At 49.2% G+C, this 20,531-nt stretch overlaps 1 protein-coding gene across 3 annotated transcripts in view; it reads left to right on the top strand.

Moving 5' to 3' along the window:
- Nucleotides 1-20,531, top strand: part of IGSF3 (immunoglobulin superfamily member 3) — a 92,629-nt gene that overhangs the window by 9,490 nt on the left and 62,608 nt on the right. The window contains exon 1 of one of the 3 annotated variants that reach the window (XM_042953580.1): nt 13,458-13,642. The exons of the other annotated variants lie outside the window; for them this stretch is intronic. Coding sequence (XP_042809514.1) covers nt 13,600-13,642 — 43 coding nt within the window. The 5' untranslated portion in view covers nt 13,458-13,599. Of the gene's footprint in view, nt 1-13,457; nt 13,643-20,531 lie in introns of those variants that run through there. 3 annotated transcript variants of the gene reach the window in all.

Raw genomic sequence — 20,531 nt, 5'->3', positions numbered from 1 at the left:
CAAATACGGTGCTTTAGGGTAACGTGTTGAATAAAAGTAAGGTCCTGAGAGATTGGTTTCAATTTCAGAAGGTAGATTATATTTGTTTGCTTTGTTTTTTTGGATTTTAATTTGTTGACAGAGGTAACACGGGAATATAGTTCTGTTGTAAAAAATCTAAACGGTACAGACAAAGAGTAAAATGTGAAAGTTCCCCTCTCCACCCCATGCCCCTTATTGAGGTCTGATATATGTTCTTGACAGTTTGATATATATTCTTCCAGGTCTTTCTCTATAATTTCTATGCATGCATACTCACGCAAATATAGATTTTTTTTTTTTCTGACATAAATGGAATCATGTAGAACGTATTGTTCAACCACTTGATTTTAAAGGGGTGATTTGCCTCACTGTTTTTTCAGGCTTAATTTTATGGCCATATCAGAACTGATTTGGTTATTTTATAGCTAGTTGGAACTGTAATTTGTGAAATCAGTGGGGGAGTAGTGAGCCTCATTCAATAGCTATATCGTGGAATAATTTTGTCCTGGTGTATTAAGGCAAGAGTCATAATAAAAACACTACCCTTAAATTTTAATGTATTTAATGAAAATAATTGACTTGTTTATTCGGACTCTTTTTTCCCCAAGCACATAAATTTAACAAATTGAGTACACACATATTTTGTTGACTGTTTTCATTATAATTTTGAAATTATGTTGAATGAAAATGAAGCCTATTTAAAACTTGTTAAGAGGACAAGCATAAATATTGGGTTTGGGGTCTAATTCAGTCAAGTTCTTTATTTGTTCATAGACTAACTAGGGGGAAAACTGGACAAGTTTTTCTGCATTTTCTTAAAAAAATTTTTTTTAACATTTATTTATTTTTGACAGAGAGAGAGAGACAGAGTGTGAGCAGGGGAGGGGCAGAGAGAGAGGGAGACACAAAATGGGAAGCAGGCTTCGGGCTCTGAGCTGTCAGCACAGAGCCTGACACGGGGCTTGAACTTGCAAACCGTGAGATCATGACCTGAGCTGAAGTCGGATGCTTAACTGACTGAGCCCCCCAGGTGCCCCAGTTTTCCTGCATTTTCAGTTCCCAAGTGATTTTTCCGTGTAGAATGAATTGGACTAATGTTGCCACTGAGGTTGCTGGCTACCAGACATTTAAGACCTTAACCTAAAAGAGCACTTTTTCCTCTAGCCCTGCAGAAGCGGCTGTTTCTGTAAAAAGATTATCATTTCAAAGTGTTGGGTTACTTCTCAGGTTCGCTGGTTATGACTGTCTTTAAATCCCTGGGAGCACATGCGGGTTTCTTGGATCGTTCACCTTTACACCAGATTTTTAAAATAGTTACCGTTTTGGAGGGATGGTCATTGGGTTCACATGTCCTAGTCTGCTTTTCTTCAACAGCAGGGTTTGATGTTCCTACCACCCATCCCAAGACCACTGTTCCATTAGAAACTACTTGCAACACTTTCCTAAAAAGACTATTTATCTGGGGTGCCTGGGTGGCTCAGTCGGTTGAGCGTCTGACTTCGGCTCAGGTCATGATCTCATGATTCGTGAGTTCGAGCCCCACGTTGGTCTCTGTGCTGACATCTCAGAGCCTGGAGCCTGTTTTGGATTCTGGGTCTCCCTCTCTCTCTGCCCCTCCCCTGCTCATGCGCCATCTCTCTCTCTCTCTCAAAAATAAATAAACATTAAAAAAATATAAAAAAAAAAGACTTTATCTGTTCATTCAGCAAATATTTGAGTGCTGGCTACAAGCAGCTCATTGTTCCATTTTCTCACGTACCAGGAATTAAAAGGTATAATCATGACACATGTTCTAAGAAGTCACCTGATCTGTATTTTTTAATCTTAATAAATAGATTAATTAAAAACACTCTGACATTTGGGAACTCTTTTCTGTCCCTGAGGTGCAAAATCTTTTCTCTTCCTGTTACTTAACGTCTTTTCCTCCTGGTTTGTTGTCACCTCTTTAGCAGAGGCGATTACACATACCCCATCGGCTGTGACAAAGGGCCCTTGATGACTAAAAGAGGAGTACCAGTGATTGGGGGAGATTGGGGTGGGTGGCCCAGCGAGGGCAGATTCTTTCTCTTGAAAATACACAAATATCCCAAGTCCTGGAGATGTAGAATGCCCTTATTAACTGCGGGGGATATTGTCTGTCTGTGGGAACTGGGAATCTCACTCTTAGCTCTGAATTTCTAGGAAGCCGGAACAGAAGAGAACTAGAGCAGTCACATACTTGCCATCAGACAGGAGACACATCCACACCGGGCTTTCTCCTGAGCACCCTTATGTTGGGGGTGTGGTGGTGGGAAGGTTGCTATGTCCTTGACCTAGGACTCCGCCTCCCTGCTTCCCAGTAGAGCCTTGGGAGGAGAGGCTGTGGGGACGGCTCAGGGCCCTCTCCATGTTGGCCCCATTTTCCAGAAACTGCTGTGTTGTCTCAGTGGGATCCAGGCTCTTGCCAGGTGCCGTCATCTGACCTAGGGCTGACCCTCCCCACGCATCCATCCACTTCTCTCCAGCTTCACCAGTGCTTCTCCTGTCTCCACCAGTTCCCTGAGACTCGGGGTTGGAAACTGTGCCTGGTGGGAGTCCCCTTCACCCCAAAGCTGGTGGCCGCTGCTCCCCAGAGCGTCTGGGACAGGGCGCCATCCTTCTCGGAGGCCTTTCTGGCGTTCGTCATCGGTTTTGTTCCGCGGTGGTTTTGTGTTGGTTTGGGGATGGCTGGTCTGTTGGGAATTCTGCTTCCCGGATGGACACGTCTCCAATAAACTATAGGGAGTGACTGTGCAGGTAGAGTCATTCTGTCTAGGCTCGTTCCGAAACCAGGCAACCCTCTTTATGATGCTGTTTAGAAATGATGTGCTGAACAGTTTCTTAATGTCTTCTGATGTTTTAGTACAGAAGATGGCATGGTGGACCGTTTTGCCGTCTGCCTTCTATTATTTCGTTACAGAAACACAAGACCACATCTGAGCGCCTTGCCTGGCTCTTTCTCCGTCCCTCCGTTGGAACGGGGGCTGTGGCCCCTAGCCGGGTGTCCTGGCACCTTTCTGGCTGGAGGAACAGCATCTGTAACTCCTGTCTCACGCTTGTATGAATCCAACTCTTCTGAACAGCTGTCCCCTCACACACCCTCAGCGGACTTCTCGAAGGGAGGAAGGACACAGAGACCTCAAGTGCCTCTAGGCTTGAATGTATTTTGAAAGGATCCTCACGGATCTCACATGTAATCCTTTTATCCTAAAGGGGAATTATTCTGGGGGTGAGGAAAAGACTGCCGTGGCCTGGGTTGGGGGAGAGTGGTAGAAGGACTGGAAAATGCCCCGAACAGAAGAGAGAGAGTCTCTGGCATACACAGTCTTTGTTTTAAAATTAAAACATTACGTAATACAAACATTTGCCTTCCCACTTTTACCCCTGCCACAGAAGAGCTGTCATTTCCCATATTTGGAATTTGGGGAGAGACAGGCCTCATTCGAGGACAAGGCCGGATCCAGTCTATGCTTTGGGGGAAAGTAAGTAAATATGAGAGCCTTGAGGGCTGCGGTATTTATGGTGAATCTATGATTATTGCATGTGCCTCCTTGTCATGATTTATTCAGCAGCCCCTGACGTCCTGGTGCTGATGCCATGCCCATCAGTAATCTGACTCCTGTTTTCTTCTCCATATTTTGCCTTTTGCAAATGTATAGGCATTCGGCTTTAATCAAGTAGGCTTTTACTCTGTCATCTGTAACGGGGATGACTGAAGTCATGTGGAGGATTTTAAGTAACTAATCTCTTAAGACATTCAGAGCATAATCTCCCCCACGCCTTGCTCATCCTGCCTGCATCGGGGAGATTTGCAGGGTTCTGCAAAGGAGGCAGGATGGGGACTTTGGCATCCTTCGGAGAGACTGGGTGTCCTCCTTGCCGGTGACGGGCTTTTGTTTGCTTTTGGCGTGGGGACAGGGCCTGCTGATGATTTGCCATGTCGAGAGAGTTCAAGACGCCCCGTGAATGTGACTAGTGTGTTAGCAAATCTCGGAGCCGGTGCAGAGAACGAGAGGCCAGATGCGCACGGAGATACCGTCCAAGCTCATTGGTGTCTGTGCAGTGCGGCCGGGACTGGCTCTCAAGGAGAGGCTGCGAGGTAGATAAGAGGCCTGCTGGTCCACGGTGTTCACTGACATTTGTCATTACATTACATTATATCAGATCCGTGACAGGTTCGGGGGTGCAGGACCTAAAACTTTCACGTGCTCTGCTTACCATTGGAATGTGACTTCATGTGCGTCGTTTATTAGACTAAACTGGATTACAGTTTCTTTTCACATCGTCCTTTCTTGATTTTCTGGTTTCAACCCCTTTCTGATGTTGGCTCAGTTTCTTGCTGTCAGAAGTGTCCTGCAGAGGAATTTGGCGAACTGCAGGTTCAGACTTCGGTGCTTTGTCTTAATGTGACGGTGAAATCCCTAGCAACATAGACTAACAAAGACGATTGGTTTGAATTAGTAAAATGTTAGAATTACCAAATATTTTTCAAGAACTTCGCTGTTATTACTTTTAAGTAAATACTGTAACTCAAACTAGGCTAATCGAGCGCCTAATAAAGATCCTTAGGGGATCCTGCTTTAGGAGAGAAATAAGAATGATTTGCAATTAGTGCACCAATTGTTTATGTAAATAGAGTTTCTGAAAAACTGGATTGTGCTTGAAAACAGTTTGTTCTCTTAAGTATTTTAAATAGTCCCTATGAAACCCTGTGTAATATACTGCCGGTCAATTATATGTGGCATAAATACCTGTTTCACGAAGACCTAATTTGACATTATTAGCAATATTGGAATTTCCAAGCTAGTGGAGTCCCTGATCCTTACCCCCCAATTCTTCCACAGCACCTGCACTTGTGTATTTTAACATGAATTAGTAAATTTAACAGCTATCTAATGTGTTCTGCTGTGTGCTTGGCAGTGTGTTCTATAGAAAAGACAGCAGCCAGCACCCTTATGTAGCTTACAGGCTAGCAAAGAAATCAAGCAAGTCCACAAATAAGTACACGTATAATTAATTATAGTAGCGAAGCTGAACGGTGTATTACTTTTTAATTAGCGGTCTAACGCACCAGACTGTAAGTTCCATCGGGACAGGGATTGTATCTGTGTGTTGTTTGTTGATCATGGCATCCCAAGCCCCTCCTTCACCTCTTGCCTGGCGTGGAGTAGATATTAGGTTGAATTGTGTGACATTGCCACGTTAGTAGGTCAGAAACCATTGAATACCAACAGCGTCATATGGTTCAACGTACTAGTTGTTGAGTCAATATGTATCGAATGTTGACTACGCGTTGTAATCAATGAACTCTGGGAGCATGCTGCATTTCACACGGTTTTCTTCAGCCAAGGACATGCTTGCTACCCTACTGGAAAAGGAATTTTAAAATTTCAAAGAGCTGAAACTCAGGAACCTGTGATGTGATGTAGACAGGGTGCCTCGATGGGACTTCGGAGCCTTGTGTTTGGTATGGTTTCTGTGCAGTTCCTGGCACGTTTCCCAGGCTCAGGTGCTGTCAGCAGCCCAGAGAATCTGGGAGAGGTTGTGGGAAAAGCTGACATGAAGGAAGAGATCTGAGCGGGATGGCCCCAGAGAAAGGAGGGAGGAGAGACCTATCAGCAATGGAAAGACCCGTCCCTTTAGTCCAGAGTCAGAGGGAGCCCTCGCTTTTACGGCCCAGACCTCACGTGTTCTCATATTCAACGCATTTGTGTGTGCCCACGAAGTGCCCAGTTACTTGCTAGGCACCGACTGTCCTCATTGTGAGCCTCCTTTGTGCCTGATGGGTTGTGGGCTGGATGTAGATCACTGGCCCATTGGAGGCAAGGGTTGAACTGAGGAGAAGGCCCAGCTGGGCCCTGCTGGGAGAAGCCTGGTGGTCTGGCCTGTGGCCTACTCTGTATCTGTGGAACTGGGAGTCGGGTCCAGCCTAGGGCTTGGACCGAAGCTTCCCCAAACCTCCTCTGCTAAGTACTTTTTTTGCATCTGTTTGGATTTGTTGGCCTTCTCTCCAGTTTCTCTGCACAAATGTCCAATTGTGTCCACTCTATTATCATGCTATTTTCTCACACCCACAGGATAATTTCTAGTTCAGCTCAATTCCACAGCTCTTTGTTGAGCACCCTTATGTGCCAGCACAGGATGGGGGTGGCAAGTTAGGAAAACACAAATATGTGACATTCGGTCCCCGCCTCTGGCAGATGCCGTTGGTTGCCTACGTGGCAGCCGTTCTTTTCTTGATGGCGGAGCCCTGACTTGGTTTGAAGGTCATGCCTCTCTCTCTCTGCTACTCAAGGAAAAGTGACCCTGCTTCCAGCTCCAGAATAAAAGTCGACTGATCTAAGCCAGTCATAAAGGCCCATAGTTTAGACATGGGCGTTTGGCAGAGTTTTGGCCAGTGAGATATGAGGAGAAGTCTGCTGTGGGGATTCTGGGAAAAATGTCTTCTCTTAAAAAGAAACACAGAAGGGGCGCCTGGGTGGCTCAGTCGGTTAAGCGTCAACTCTTGGTTTCGGCCCAGGTCATGATCTCGAGGTTCGTGAGTTCGAGCCCTGTGTCAGGCTCTGTACTGACAGTGTGGAACCTGCTTGGGATTCTCTCTCTCCCTCTCTCTGCCCCTCCCCCACTGGTGATGTCTCTGTCTCTCTCTCAAAACACACACACACACACACACACACACACACACACACACACACACACACACACAGGAGGACAGCTCCTTCCACTAGATTCTTGGAAATGAGGCAGCCATCTTATCACCATGAGGAAAGGAAGTCTGTTGAGCCCTCAGAGGTGAGGAACCAGGGTCCTTGATCACAGAACCACTAAAGACTGACAGGCTGGCCTCCATACTTTCTGTCTTCACTGTTGCAGCCAGTCGAGTTGGTGTTTTTGGCTACTTACAGTTGACGGCAACCTATATTAGACTCTCCCTCAAAGGAGCAGGAAATAAGGATTTATTCTCATAAAACAGTACGATTCGGCTTATCATCCACATGCACACTATTCAGAGCCAGCGTTCAGCCCCATGGTGAGCCAGAAGGGAGAGAGGGAAGTCCCTTGGCCGGCAAAGCCGGAGCAAGGAGATTGTATTTGGAATGGATCCTGAGGTGGGATTAGGATTTGTGTGGGAAGAGCAGGAGGACATTCTGAGCAGCGGATGGCATGAGCAGACCTGCAGAGACAGGAGTGGCCAAGGCGCTGTCGGAGAACGGCGAGATTACGTCCTAATTCCACAGGCAGATTCTAGAGCATGGCGAGCTGCAGGCTTAGAAGGTGACCCTTGATGGATGCAGTGAGAGGCATTGTGAGCAGGGGAGAAGCTAGGAATGGGGACCTTGAGGGGGAGGGGGAGGCCACCATGTGCCGGGTCGGTTAGAAGGGAAGACAGCAAAAGCTGAGTGGAATAATTCGGTTATAGGTGGTGAGGTTTGAGGTGACAGCAGTAGGAAATGGAGGAAGATATCGGAGGAAAATTGTAAAGGAGTGAAGGAACTGCTGAGAGACGGGTTGATTGAATGCGGAGAAAGGGGGACATCTAGAAGCTGCCTCTGAGTGTTTGAGTGTGATGACATAAAATGGACATTTGAAAGAGGGGATCGATTTTAGGACGATGCTGTCTGGTCTTTGCCACTGAGGCTTTGAGGTAATGATGGAAGACCTAAGTAATGGGACCTTGAATTCATCTGAAAATACGGGTCAGGCCTTGGGAACGAGAGGCCAGGGCTTATGATGATGTGTCAGAGACAGCACAGATACACGCATAGCTCTCCAGATCTGCACGGTTTTGTGGGGTCATGTGCCTGTTCTTAGTAAAATGGGTGAGGAAGTGGCAGGTGTCATCTCCTGGCGAGGCAGCTAAGAGCCAGTATTCTTGCATTTCTTCCCCCTTCTTCCCCTTCCCCCAGGCCCGAGCATCCTGGGGGCCAAGGGCCCCGGGCCTCGGATGCGGTCACAGGGGAGGAGGGCCTCCTTCCAGCATAAGACTTCGATTGTTCTGCCCTTGGCCGGGAAGTCGTGGTGGTGGAAGCCAGACCTGAAGCTGTAACAGAGTGGCGCTGCTCCCTGCTGCTTGTGCAGGGTCCAGGTGATACGTGGTCTTCAGGTTACGCTTCAGCACCTACTTCTGACACGGTTTGCTCAGAGGTCTGCATGGAAGGGGTTAGAGCTCACTGGCTGCCTCTCGTTCTACCTCCGGGGCTTAGTGGTCTTGGAGGGTGAGTTTACTTCTTGCCTCTAATACCAAAGCCTTTTAGCTTTCCAGGGTAGGGGCTCCCTGCCCACGAGCTGTGGTAGGGAGATGGCCGCTCTCTCCAGGGGTAGCAGCGTGTCCAGTGGCTTGTGTAGGGGAATGTTTCGGTGGCTGGTATCCACTGGTGACCAGCTTGAGCGTCTCAATCATCGGCGGATCTAGACAGGGAGCTTCAGGAAAAAGTTCCAGAGCTTCACGGTAAGCTAAGAACGAGGTGCAAAGCCCAGTTTTTTTAACCATCCTCTTCTCAGAAGATTGGAAATGTGCCTTTTCTTAAAGGCTCGGGAGTGTGTGGAGCAAGGCAGGCCCTGGGCCCAGACCACTCTTTGCTACAGCCGGGTTCATTTTGCCGGGCTGACTCACACTATTTGCCTAAGGGCAGGGGCCCTGATGAAGCGCTGGGAGGCATTTGACATCTGGTTTTTGTCAGGCAGCAAGTAAAAGTACAGATGCCGAATCTGATCTTGCCTTAAACAAAGCAGAGCTGGGTGCAGAAGGGCCTTTGTGAGGCACCTCTCCTGCTCCGGGTGCGATCTCTGGTGCGCTCTGTTTCTCGTCCAACTGGAAACTTGGAGGCCCACAGAGACCCAGCAGAAAAGCCTTCAGACAGAGGGATAGCCAGGCATCGGCCCCTCGGGCTTGTCTTTATGAATTTGAAAACTGAACGACATGGAGGGACCGTTCCTCTGTCTAACATTTTTTTAAATTTTTCTTCCACTTTCAACAAAACCGAGGTGTCCTGAGTATTTGTGGGTACCGGTCTGTTCATGGGTAGCCGCCCTTATTTTACCCACTGCTCTCCCTGTTTCCTCTGACAGGCCTAGAAGGTCCACGTGTCGTCCCAGGGGGAGATGACACCAAAGCCATCTGTCAGCCTGGCCTTTTCCTTTGTCCATCTGTCCTTCCAGTCATCCTTCCATCTGTCTAGCCAGGCCACATTCAATAAGCATTTGTTAGGGAGCCGGCAGTAGGATTTGGGGCAAGCTACTTAACTCTTCTAAGCTCCCATTTATTTCCTCATCTGTAAAACAATAGGAGCCACTCATGTGGGTTAGTGGGAGAATTGAATGGGGCCACCCTAGGGAGAGAGCCCTTGGCACGTGCCTGGTGCCTGGTAAATGCTCAGCGGAAGTTGTCCTTTAGGACCAGGGGGCCTTCCTGGTCAGCTGACTGGTGGCAGGTTGCCTTGGCCATTTGGAGATTGGATTTAAGCCACAGTACATAGTTGTTGAGCCATTAATGCAAGACCTTTGGACTACATTGTCGTCACATTCCTTAGGATATCTTGCCGTTCTTGTTTCATTCTGGGCGAGGCCACCCTAGCGGGGCTCCAAGAATCTCTGAGCCGTTGAACATATCCACTGGCCGCGGAGTGTCCACCAGCCTTGGCCTCATTTGACGTTGAGAGCCGCGACAGCTCTGAGGGGGTTTCCTCACCCCATTGATTGGGCCCTACCCCCTGGGGCTCGCCTGCCTGTCTGCCCCACCTCTTTTGCCAGCCCTCTGCCTCTGCGCCTTGGCTTATGCGGTGTGTCAGCCGGCCTTGCTTCCAGCCTCCTCTATCTGCTCACCTCCTGTTTCTGTCAGAGCTCCTGTTCTCTTGCCTGTTCTTCAGGATTTCCCCCATTTTGCGTTCTTTTCCAGTGCTCTCAGGGAGCGGTGTTGATGTCATTTCACGCACCGTGCTGGGGTTTATGGAAAGAATGTGCGTTGGCATTTGAGCGTAAGGAATCCTAGAGTATCTGTTTAGAGTGTCCAGCGGAAGTGAGTTGTTTATTGCTGGCTGGCGTGCTGGGGTGTGGGGGGGCGGGGCTTGGGGAGATGGATACCCGTGTTACCTGGGATAGCATCCCCTGAAGCACAGGGACCCCACAGGCAAGAGTAGGCTGGCCAGTGCTGGACTTTCCTGCTGGTGGCAGTGGCTCCTGACCCGAGGGACCCCACTGTTTGCTCCCCTCCCTTCCCTTGTTGTCCAGACTTTGCCGTCTCCCTCCTCTAGATTTCTCCACGGACAACTCACTTGCTTTTGCCTCTGGTGACGTTGGTATCCTGTGAATACTCTTCAGTGGCCGCTTTCTGCCTCCTTCCTACTCTCCTCCAGTGACTTGAGGAAATTCTCGCCTGTGCTCTTTATGAGCCAGAAACTACCCCTGTCGCAGCTGGTCAGCGTATTGTGCTAAGAGGAACTCGTGAAGTAAAACGAGACACACTAACGAACTGGCACCTTTCGCCTCCCGAGCCTTTGAAAGTTCCTAGGAGTCTTGCGGGTCCACGCTTTCTGACCCCAGCCCCTAGAAGTCTCCAGCTCCCCCTGAAGGCAATGATAATGGCATTTACCCAGGAGCCAGGCACGGGAATGCGCTGTCCTGGCGCCTGTGGGAAGTGACGGGGAGTGGCCGAAGCTGGTGTTCCGTGTCACAGAGCCCAAGGGTTCAAACGGCAGTGGGAACAAGCCACAGTGTTTTATAAAGGAGACTTTGTCCTGCTCTAGCTCCACTCTGTGTTTAAGCTGGCGACAGGAGGAGATGATGCAGTTGTGGGCAGGCACTTGCACGACCTCTCATTAAGGCAGGAGAAATGAGAGGCCTGGAGGCCCCAGCCAGGCTGGCCTTGAGCAAAACGGTCCACAGCTGTCTGGCCCTTGCCACCCCTCTGTGCTGTTCTCCGTCTCCCCACTCCACCCCCCCCCCCGCCCCCCGCCCCCGAGCAGCCATATCCACGGCTTCCCTCTACCCTGTGTCCCACTCAGGCTACAGCCTGCTCTCCTTGTCTTCACCGAGCCCTCTGGTGCATCCCTGACCCCTGACCCAGAAGGTTTATGGATCGGTAGGGTGGCTCCTTTGCACTGAAGAGGGAAGCAGAAGCTGACATTTATTTAACCCCCAAGTCAGTCCAGTCTGTGTGTTCACACACGTTCTCTGACTTCATCCCTGCAGTTTCGGGTCAGAGGACTGTCATGCAACCCCTTGTCCAGATGGGGCAGTCAGGGCACAGCGAGGTTGTGTGATTTCTCCAGGTCACGGCCAGCACAAACCACTTCCTGCTAAGGAAAAGGAGCCCAGTATTGGTCTAATCTGCTTTATTGTGGGGAATTAACATGCAACAGAAATTCACCAGTCTTAAGTGTATGGTTCCGTGAGCGCTGAGGGACGTTGGTGTGAACTGCCATCACAATCAATAGAGAGTGGTACTTTTGCCCCCGGAAGTTCCCTCCTCACACCCTCAGAGGCAGCAGGTACAGATCTGGTGTTTGTTACCACAGTGATGTCCTGGCCAGAGTGTCGGCCATATGCAGTCCTACAGTATGAAGCCTTTTGAATTGGACTTCTCTCACTCAGCATAATGCTTTTGCGATTCATCCATGTGCTTGCATGTACAGATAGATCGCATTCTGTGATGGACAGAATGTCCCGTTGATGGACATTTGGGTTGTTTCCAGTTTGGGGCTAGTATAAATCTGCTGTTTTGTGTACGAGACTTTGTGTGGATATAGGCTTTCATTTCTCTTGGGTAAATAAATACCAGGAGTGGGTATTGCTGGGTCATACGGCGAGTTTACATGTAACTTTATAGGAAACTGCCTAACTGTCTTCCCCAGTGACTCTGCCATCCTCCTTTCCCACCAGCAGAGTATGAAGGGGGACTAGCACAGTTGACTTCTAACCTGGGGCCTTTCCGGTCATCCCATAGGGTCACTAGCTGCTGTGGTGTTACTGGCTGATAATCACTTTAATGTGTACCGAGCTTACGCTTTTCCTTTCCTCTTCTTTTTCTTTTTAAAGAGTTGTTTGCCTTTATATTTATTCAGATTAGAGAATTCTAGAAACCCCAGAGCCATTTGGGAAAACACATATTTGAGATTCTGTTCCTCTAGAACCATCCTGGTACAAAAATCAGTATCAGATAGGGTTCTCCTGAGAAAGAGAACATAAACGTTTATAACATGAACATATATGCATGTGCGCATATATATGTATGTATACATATATGTACAGACATGCATATGTATACACACAGGCACACATACAGAGATTTAACTTTTGGAATAATTCTTGTGGTTCTGTGGTTGGCAAGTTTGAAGTCTCTAGGGAAGGCCAGCATACTGGAAACTCAACAGGATTTTACCCTGTAGTCTGAGCCTTGATTTCTTCTTCACTAGGGAAACTTCCATTTTTCCTCTTGAAGATTTCAGCAGAGTAGCTGAGACCCACCCATGTTTTCAAGGGTAACATCCCCTCAAGTCAACTGATCGTAGATATGTTTGGTTCCATAGCTGGCTCGTGTAGTGGCTAGGTTATAGTAACCAGTTACAGAGCCTGCCCTTTTAATGTGGGGTTTCTGGAAAAGTCTTAACATTTGGAGCCAGCTGATACTAGAGAGGTTTTCTCCAGGTGGCCCTTGGCAGCCCAGAGCAGCCTCCTTCGCTGGCTTTCTTCTCTGCCATCACCTCGGTTCGTAATTTGGAGTCACTGCTTGGGGCTCTCCTTAACAGGTGCCCAGTGACTGCGGTTTTTCCTGCATTACTTTCCAGTTAAGGTCCCTGATGTTTTGGCAGTCCCAAATGGACAGGGACGCTGTCAAATCATCATTGGCCTTGGTGTGGCTCCTGGGGAAATAGAGAAAAGGAGTTTGAGGAGCATGTGGCTGGGTTCACCTTTTTCTTTATTTGTGGTGGCATTTCCTGTGTGGGGACCGCTGACAGGTGTTCTTTGGTAGGGGTCCAGATGAAGGAAGCACGGGTCCTCTGGTCTGAAACATTGGTGTCACGGAGTAGAACGCTGAGCACGGGTTTGGGGAGGGCAGGATCAGCTGGGGAACCTGACTGCTAGGCTCTTCGCTGTCATGCCCTTGAAATGGAAAGTGTTGGTTTCCTGCCCTCCCCCTGACTCCTGCTAACTGCTGACCTTGGGTGAATCATCAGACCTTTCAGGACCTCAGCTTCCTCACTGAGGAGTAGGGACAATGGTCCGCATTGCACGGGGGGTTCAAGGGTCAGCTGCACTGTCCATGGGATAGTGTCTTGTGTACACACGTAATGTCATGAGACTTGGCCTTGGCCACTGCCCTGACACTCGAAAGCCGCCTCCAGCCCTCCTCTGGGATCGCTATGACTGGGGTAGGCTGGCCCAGGGCTCTGTCAGCTGAGAAGGCCGGCCTCTGAGAGCTTGGGGCATGGAAACTTCCTGCTTGCTCTCACAGACTGACAGTAATAAATGCACAGAAGAGGACTGAGCTGCTGCTGAGCGGCCAGGAGTCAAGGACACAAAGGATGGTCAGGGGAGTGAGTCAAGGCCCCTGAAGGTCACACGATGAGTGTCCATCGCAAGTGGGATTTCTTGGTCACCCAGGGTTGTGAGTACCAAAGTCGCTGGATTGCCGAGGAAGATGGGCCTTGGGAAGCCTTGTGGGAGGAACAGGAGCTCTAATCTGGGAATCCGGAGACCTGAGTTCTCTAAGCCCCTTTGTCAGGAGCTAACCATGTGACAGGTGACATGGCCACGTGATACTGACAGGTGTTCTTTGATGAAGGAAGCACAGGTCCTCTGGTCTGAATCATTGGTGTCACGGAGTAGAACGCTGAGCGCGGGTTTGGGGAGGGCAGGATCAGCTGGGGAACCTGACTGCTAGGCTCTTCACTGTCCTGTCCTTGCACAGGTTGAGCTCAGTTTCCTTTTCTGTGAACAAGGGAGTGGGACGGGATGATCTGACTCTGGAGCTTTCGCATAGCATTTGGCGAATGAGGCTCTATAACCCCAGCACCTCTCACTGTGCTTTTTGGACCAAAAAGAGGGTTTGCAGCCTCTGTTGTTACTGGGAGGTAAATCCCTGTGGCTAATGAATAACTGCTTTAGGGGCAGAGGTGGGGGGAGTGGAGGCTGCAGGGTAAGGTGGGGGTGGGGTGGGGAAGGTTCCAGACGGGGGATCGGGGGATGATTTAAGGCAACACTATGCAGAGGAGCCTGAAAATGCCTTCGCTGAGCTGTGTTTGCCATGGGCTCCCTGGCAGGTGGCCTGGTGGCCCCCGCTGATGTCTGCCACCCTGAGCTCTCAGGGCCCAGCACACAGCAGTGAATGATGATGGTGCAGTGGGCCTCCTGCCCCGAGGGGTTCTGCCTGCTGCCACCACGCCCTGCAGCTCAGGACACTTCTTCCCCGACAGCCCTGGAGCTCCTGGCTCTAAACCATGGGCTCTAACTCTGGCGGAGGCTTTTGCTTTTCCACATTTTCTTATTCACTTGAGCAAAATGCTCTTCCTTCCTCCCCGTGCAACAGGAGTTTTTAGCTTTCTCCCTGGTCAAATTTTGCTCTGCCCTGAATCCCACTGTTGTTTCTTTAGGGTTATCTTTCACATCCCGGGCCTGGACCCCTGCCCCTTAAGCATAGGGACTCAGGTCCTCCTGGCTCTAGCTGCTTGGAGGCATCTAGAATTCTAATATTATTCATCAAGGGTAAAGTTGCCCTCAGAAGTGTGCAATATGAGCTCTTACCCTTACGGAAGTCATTCCAGACGTCAGAACCAGAAGCCTGAGGACCAATTTCTTTTCATTCTGAAGTTTTCTTTAAAAAGATAATTCTTGCACCTGTTCAAAGACAAATTTGGAAGAATGAAAACACACAAAATGTTCCGTATTTTGAAGTAAAATTCTGTGGAACGGCATCTTGGGTGGTTTTTAATGGTGACCATCCTACCAATAGTACTTAAAAGTCTGGTAACATTTTAGGAACACTAATTGGATGAATACCGTTCCTAACTTTTCTGACTTAAATCATAACACAATTCAAAAGCCCTTCTCCAAGCTTCCTTTTGTCCTCTGCTGCCCTTTTAGCTCTGCCCTCTGCCCTCTCGGAAGGCTGCCCTCTGCCGTGATCACTGCTCTTGTTTCTTTGAGGTTTATCTTTGCTCTGGATGCTGCTACTGCTTTTTCTTTTTTTTAATTTCCTATTGTGGAAAATTTCAAACGTATACTCAAGTGGAGAGAGTAGGATAATGACCCCCACGCACCCATCACTCAGTTCCAGCTGTTATCAGCTCACAACCAGTCTTGTTTTATCTGTACCCTCACTCCCTTTCCTACCCTTCCTGTATTATTTTCCAGAAAACCCAAGGAACACTTATTATCTGCCCATGTGTTGTGGAAAATTCTTGTCCATTAGGCTGCATTTTTCAGTAATTTGTGTTTGCATTTAAAATCCCTATTCAGAATAACAAGGAGGTAACATTTTGTCCCCATCAGATTGGTGAAAAATGTAGAAGCCAAACAATACCAGGGAGTTGACAAAGACTTGGAACAGAAGGAACACTTAAACCCTGACCTTGGGAATGTAAATTGGTGTGCCAGTGTTGCAGAGCGATTTGGGCAGCGGGTAGCGTGACTGAAGATACCCTTAGATGAACAATTACAAGAATATTCATTGCAGTGAAGGGTCGGACCATTTAAGCATTCATCAACAGGAAAATGAATAGATAAATCGTAATAGATACAGTGAATATTCATACAAGGGACTATGATATGCAACAATCAAAAGGAATGCACTTGGAGTGACAGATGTCAACAGAGATTACTCTCAAAAATGTTTTGTCAAGTAAAAAAAAGATGCAAAGTGCATTCAGCGATGACATTTTAAACAATTTTGAAATGTGCAGAAACTCTATATTGTTATACATCTATAGTAAAAGCATGAAAACGGACGGGAGTGATAAATGCCAAGTGCAGGATGTTGTTGTTTCTGCAGTGGGGGCGGGGGTGGAATGGGACTGAGGAGGGGGAAATACAGACACAGGCAGCATCTCTAGGGCTTACTTCCTTGGAAAAAAAAAATTAAGCAAGTGTGGCAAAATATTAGGATTTGACAGTCCCGGAATAGACACAGGTGTTTATGCTTCTTCATTCAAAAATTAAAGAAACGTGCAATTATTTTTAGTCTTCTGAACTTGAGGTGGCTCCTGTTGTCGCATGATGTCATCAGCATCTAGACTGAAGCTAAGAAACGTGTCCATTCCTGAGAAAATGCATTATTTTGTCATTCGATGACAGTGGGTTGTGGATCCCCTTAAATTTAATAGGTTCCTAGAGGCCCACGATTCCACGTATTTTCCAGACACTTATATTGACAGTTAGAAAAAGCCAAGTAATGAAGCCTTAATGATTTGACTTAACAAGTTATAGAAGAAGCAATTACATTGTGCTTCCTTTCTTCTTTTGGAGAAGGTGGGAGCAGCATGGGGGAGGGGCAAAGGGGGACCCTTCCTTCCCTGTATGTAGTCTGGTCCTAGATGCGGTCTCCTTCCCCTCATCTGCAGTCATTGAACACCCATCTCCATGCCTGAGGCTTGCACCGGAGTAGGACAGATGGTCCCGGAGGAGGTAGGATTTGGAGAATGAGGCCTGGGTGACCAGATGTACGCAGGATGGAGTTCCCATCTTTACCAAGACGTACATCTTGGAGGCCTGGTCCCTGCCTGTCCATCTGCAGCTGTGCTCCGTGTACCTGTGCTCATCCTGGCCTTTTAGCCAGAGCCCACACTAGTCCTCTTGGTGAACTCACCCTTCGTCCTCTGGTTTTGCGTGTGCCCTGCCCTCACGTGTGGATGAGTGCCTCCCTATACCTGTCCCTGGGCTGCGTGTCCTTAACTCCTGTTTACTTCCCGAGATTCAGAGGAAGGTGACTTCCGTGAGATGCCCTCCCTGCCTCTCCCCAGGCTGACCCCACCCTCCCATGGTCCCTGTGCAGTTAGCTCCTTATCTGGTTGGTGCCTCAGCCCATGCCCATCCCCCTACCTGTTACTTTTTCCTGGGCAGTGATGCAGGTAGAACGGTTCAGAGTACAGACTCTGGACAGATTACTTACCCTGTGGGCGCCACATTCATCTGCAGACAGGGTGAGAAAGGCACCGACCTCACATTGTCGTGAGGGCTAATTGTGCCCCACGTGAGGCCTTTAGAACAGGGCCTGGCAGGACTCAGTGCTGAGACTAGCTGGTGCCGCTATTGTTATTTTCCTGCTTCCTCCCCCTTCCTCGTTCTCCTTTCTTCCTTCCCTCCTTCCTCCTCCTTTGTCCTTATTGTTGTTCAGTCACCAACACAGGCGGATGGAAACCATTGTAAGCAAAGCCTATTGGCAAATTTTGGAAGGCCCAGGGAGAGATCGGATGGATGAGGGTGCGGGCCTGGGATTTGGACACCTTGAAGACCAAGGTGGAGGTATTTAGACGAGAAGGGACTGGCAGAGTGGAGCCCCTGGGAATAACACATTTTCTTAAAATTCACTTGTATTTTTAATACGTGCAGAATGGCTTAGGATTTGGCATCAAACTGCATTTCCTGAGAATGCCTACTGTGTGTGCCAGCAAGAGGCATGGTGATGCAGTGCACCTGTTGGCGGGACAGGCAAGTGGAGGTCTTGTGCCCAAGCATCCTGTTCATAGTTCTCTGGCTGGATTAGGGTATTGTAGGGTTCTGTCCTTGACCATTCTGCACTTTTTCTGGTGAGTTTTGATGAAGGTGAAGGTCATAACTCATTTAAAGTCATTTAAAGAACTTAAAAACAAGAAGAGACAGCAAATATGTTGGATGGTAAGGAAGACAAAAAACTAGGTAGGCTGATGTTCTGCATTCTGTTATGATAGAACTGGGCTAAAGGCGAGGTTTGGAATCTTAGCTGCACAAGTGTGAGAGGGGGAGGCTGTGGGAAGGCGGCAGGTTTTAGTTGGCAGGTACCAACCATGTGGTGTGGCCACCAAACAAAGCTGTCTTGTCTGCACAGAAAGAAATTTGGTGTCTAGAACCAGCGTGGTGGTCTGCTTGCTCTATGCCGGTCAGACCACACGTGGGGGAAGGCATGAGGTTCTGGGTAACACGTTTGGAGGGACAGAGGCAAACCGGAGCCTGTTTAGAAGAAATAGGGGAAGATCTTGGGCTGTCCAGCCTGGAGAGGAGAAGCTTCAGAGCTTCTAGATGGCAAACTCCTTGAGCACCAAGATGGTTCCTGTGCATCTCTCGTAGCCTTAGTACCTGTTTCAGTGTCTCGTGCCTAGAATGTGCTCAGTTATTACCCACTGAATAGGTAGAGAAGTGGCTGGGCTCGTCCTGTGTCCAGGACCCCTGAGCTTAATTTCAGTTCAGAGTAAAGAAGAACTTTCTAACAGAGCTTCTCCATCTGGGCTGCCATCAGTGGAGATGAGCCACAGGTGTGGGGAGTCAGGCTTAGGCGGCAGTGAGACCAGGAGGCCCCAAGAATCATTCTTTACATCCCTGAGTCAGGGCTTTGTGTGGACGGAAGTAAAGGGAGTGGGTAGAAAAATCTGTGATTGCCAAGGGTGGCCAGGAACAAGTAGATTTGTAAATGAATCTGCTGGAAACTTATAAACGTACCCCTCCCCCCCACCAAACAATGCTTTTTGTAATTTCTGGTTAAAATGCCCTAATTTGAAATAACATCGAGTAGGATTTAAGTTAATAGTGTGAATCGCAGTCCCATTTGCTCAGCCTCATGGCCCAGATCGGCAGAGCCATTTGTCACAGTTGGTTTTAAAGCCAGGAAGAAAAATACTCCTGGATGCTGGCCAGGACTTCTTGTGGAGATGCTGTCTTTGGAACATGGAAGGGGTGGGTGGTGAGAAAGCTGAGGTTGGGCAGAAGGAGGGCCATGTGCCGGGAGGCACGAGATGGGGTGCCAGTTTCCGGCCCTGGCTTGCTGGTTGACCTTGGCCGAATCCTGCAACCTCTCAGGCCTCGGTGCGTGGTGGAGGGGGCCCGGGAGAGCATGCCTTCTCCAGGCTAGGCCAGGGACCTTCTCGTTCTTTTATTCAGTCAACTAATATTTGGAGCTCCTCTTAGGTACCAGGCACCATTCTAGAAGCTGAGAATCCAGCGGTGCCAATACTTCTTCTAGTTTTAAGACCTCGGATGCTAAGAGTGGCTTCATCCATCCTGGAGACCAGCATTTCTTCCAGGCAGAAGTGCATGCAGACTGTTGGGAGCTCAGGAAGAGTTGTCAGCAGCCTTCTGATGCGCTTGAGGCCTGAGAGGGAGGAACCAGGGCCAACTCAGAAGTGCATGAAAATCAAGCTGTGGAGATTTGGATCGCTGAACACATGTTCCCCAGAGCACCTCTGAGAATGGAAGGAACCGTAAAGCTGGTGTAGGGAAGGTGGTCGTGGAGTGGGGCTGTCTGCAGGGCAGGGCCCCCCCTTTGCTGGAGGAGGCTTTGGGAGGCCTCAGGTGGGCTGGTGGGGGGGGGGAGGGTGATGAGGCACCTGTGGGGAGGCTTGTTCTTTGGAGTGGAGGTGCACTAGGAAGGGGGTTCTGGGAGAATGAGCGATTGATTCCTCCTGCAGGCATGTACCGGGTACCTGCTGCTGAAGTGCAGAGGGGCCCACGGAGATGGGTTACAGGGGGGCTGTGACTTCAGCTGCCCGGAGGCTAGCAGGGCAGAAGAGTGTGGGGCGAGCTGCCCCAGGGGGCAAGGACAGCCTCGCAGCAGAGATGACAAATGGAATGGGCCTTCAGGAGGGACTAGGAGTTGGCTGGGTGTGGGGCAGAGAAAGAGCCATTCCCGGGAAGGGCTTTGGAGTCTTCTGAGTTTGCATTCGTGTTGTGGGTGGAGGCTGAGGCCCCGTCAACAGGCTCTGGTCATTTGATTCTTGGAACGATGGGGGATATACTTCAGTGCCCAAAAAAGAGGTGGCCATCACAGTGTTTGAGGCTGAGAATTCTTTGTGCTTAAGCTGCCATAAGTCTTTTCTGGAACACTGTGGGTGTAAAACAAAAAATAGTCCTTCCTGCTCTGTGTGTGGGGAGTTGGAGGGATGAGGGCTGGGAGGTGGCTGGCGGGCCAGGTGCAGAGGGTAGCAGGTGGACGGAGGTATGGCTGCCCGAGGGGGCCACAGGAGGGGCTGAGAGTGACTGAATCAACAGGATTTAGAGACGGTCCACATTGAGGTAGCAGAGAAGAACAGGGACCCCCCCTCTGCCAGGAAGAGAGCTGAGGAAGGTAGACATCAGTGGGGATTGTTTGGGAGGAAGTCAAGTATGGGCAGACACAATGAATTTATTTAAACACATTTCTGGAATTGGCGGCTCGACTCCAGGGCTTGGCCAGGCTCCGTGCCTCAAAACCAATGAGAAGTGGGGGCAGGGAGGAGGGGGCGCCTGGGTGGTTCATTCGGTTGAGTGTCCAACTCTTGATCCCAGCTCGGGTCATGATCTCGTGGTTCATGGGTTCAAGCCCCGCATCAGGC

This window comes from Panthera leo, chromosome C1, assembly GCF_018350215.1.
Source record: "Panthera leo isolate Ple1 chromosome C1, P.leo_Ple1_pat1.1, whole genome shotgun sequence".
Lineage (NCBI taxonomy): Eukaryota > Metazoa > Chordata > Mammalia > Carnivora > Felidae > Panthera > Panthera leo.
This window is presented reverse-complemented; position numbering and strand designations above follow the sequence as displayed.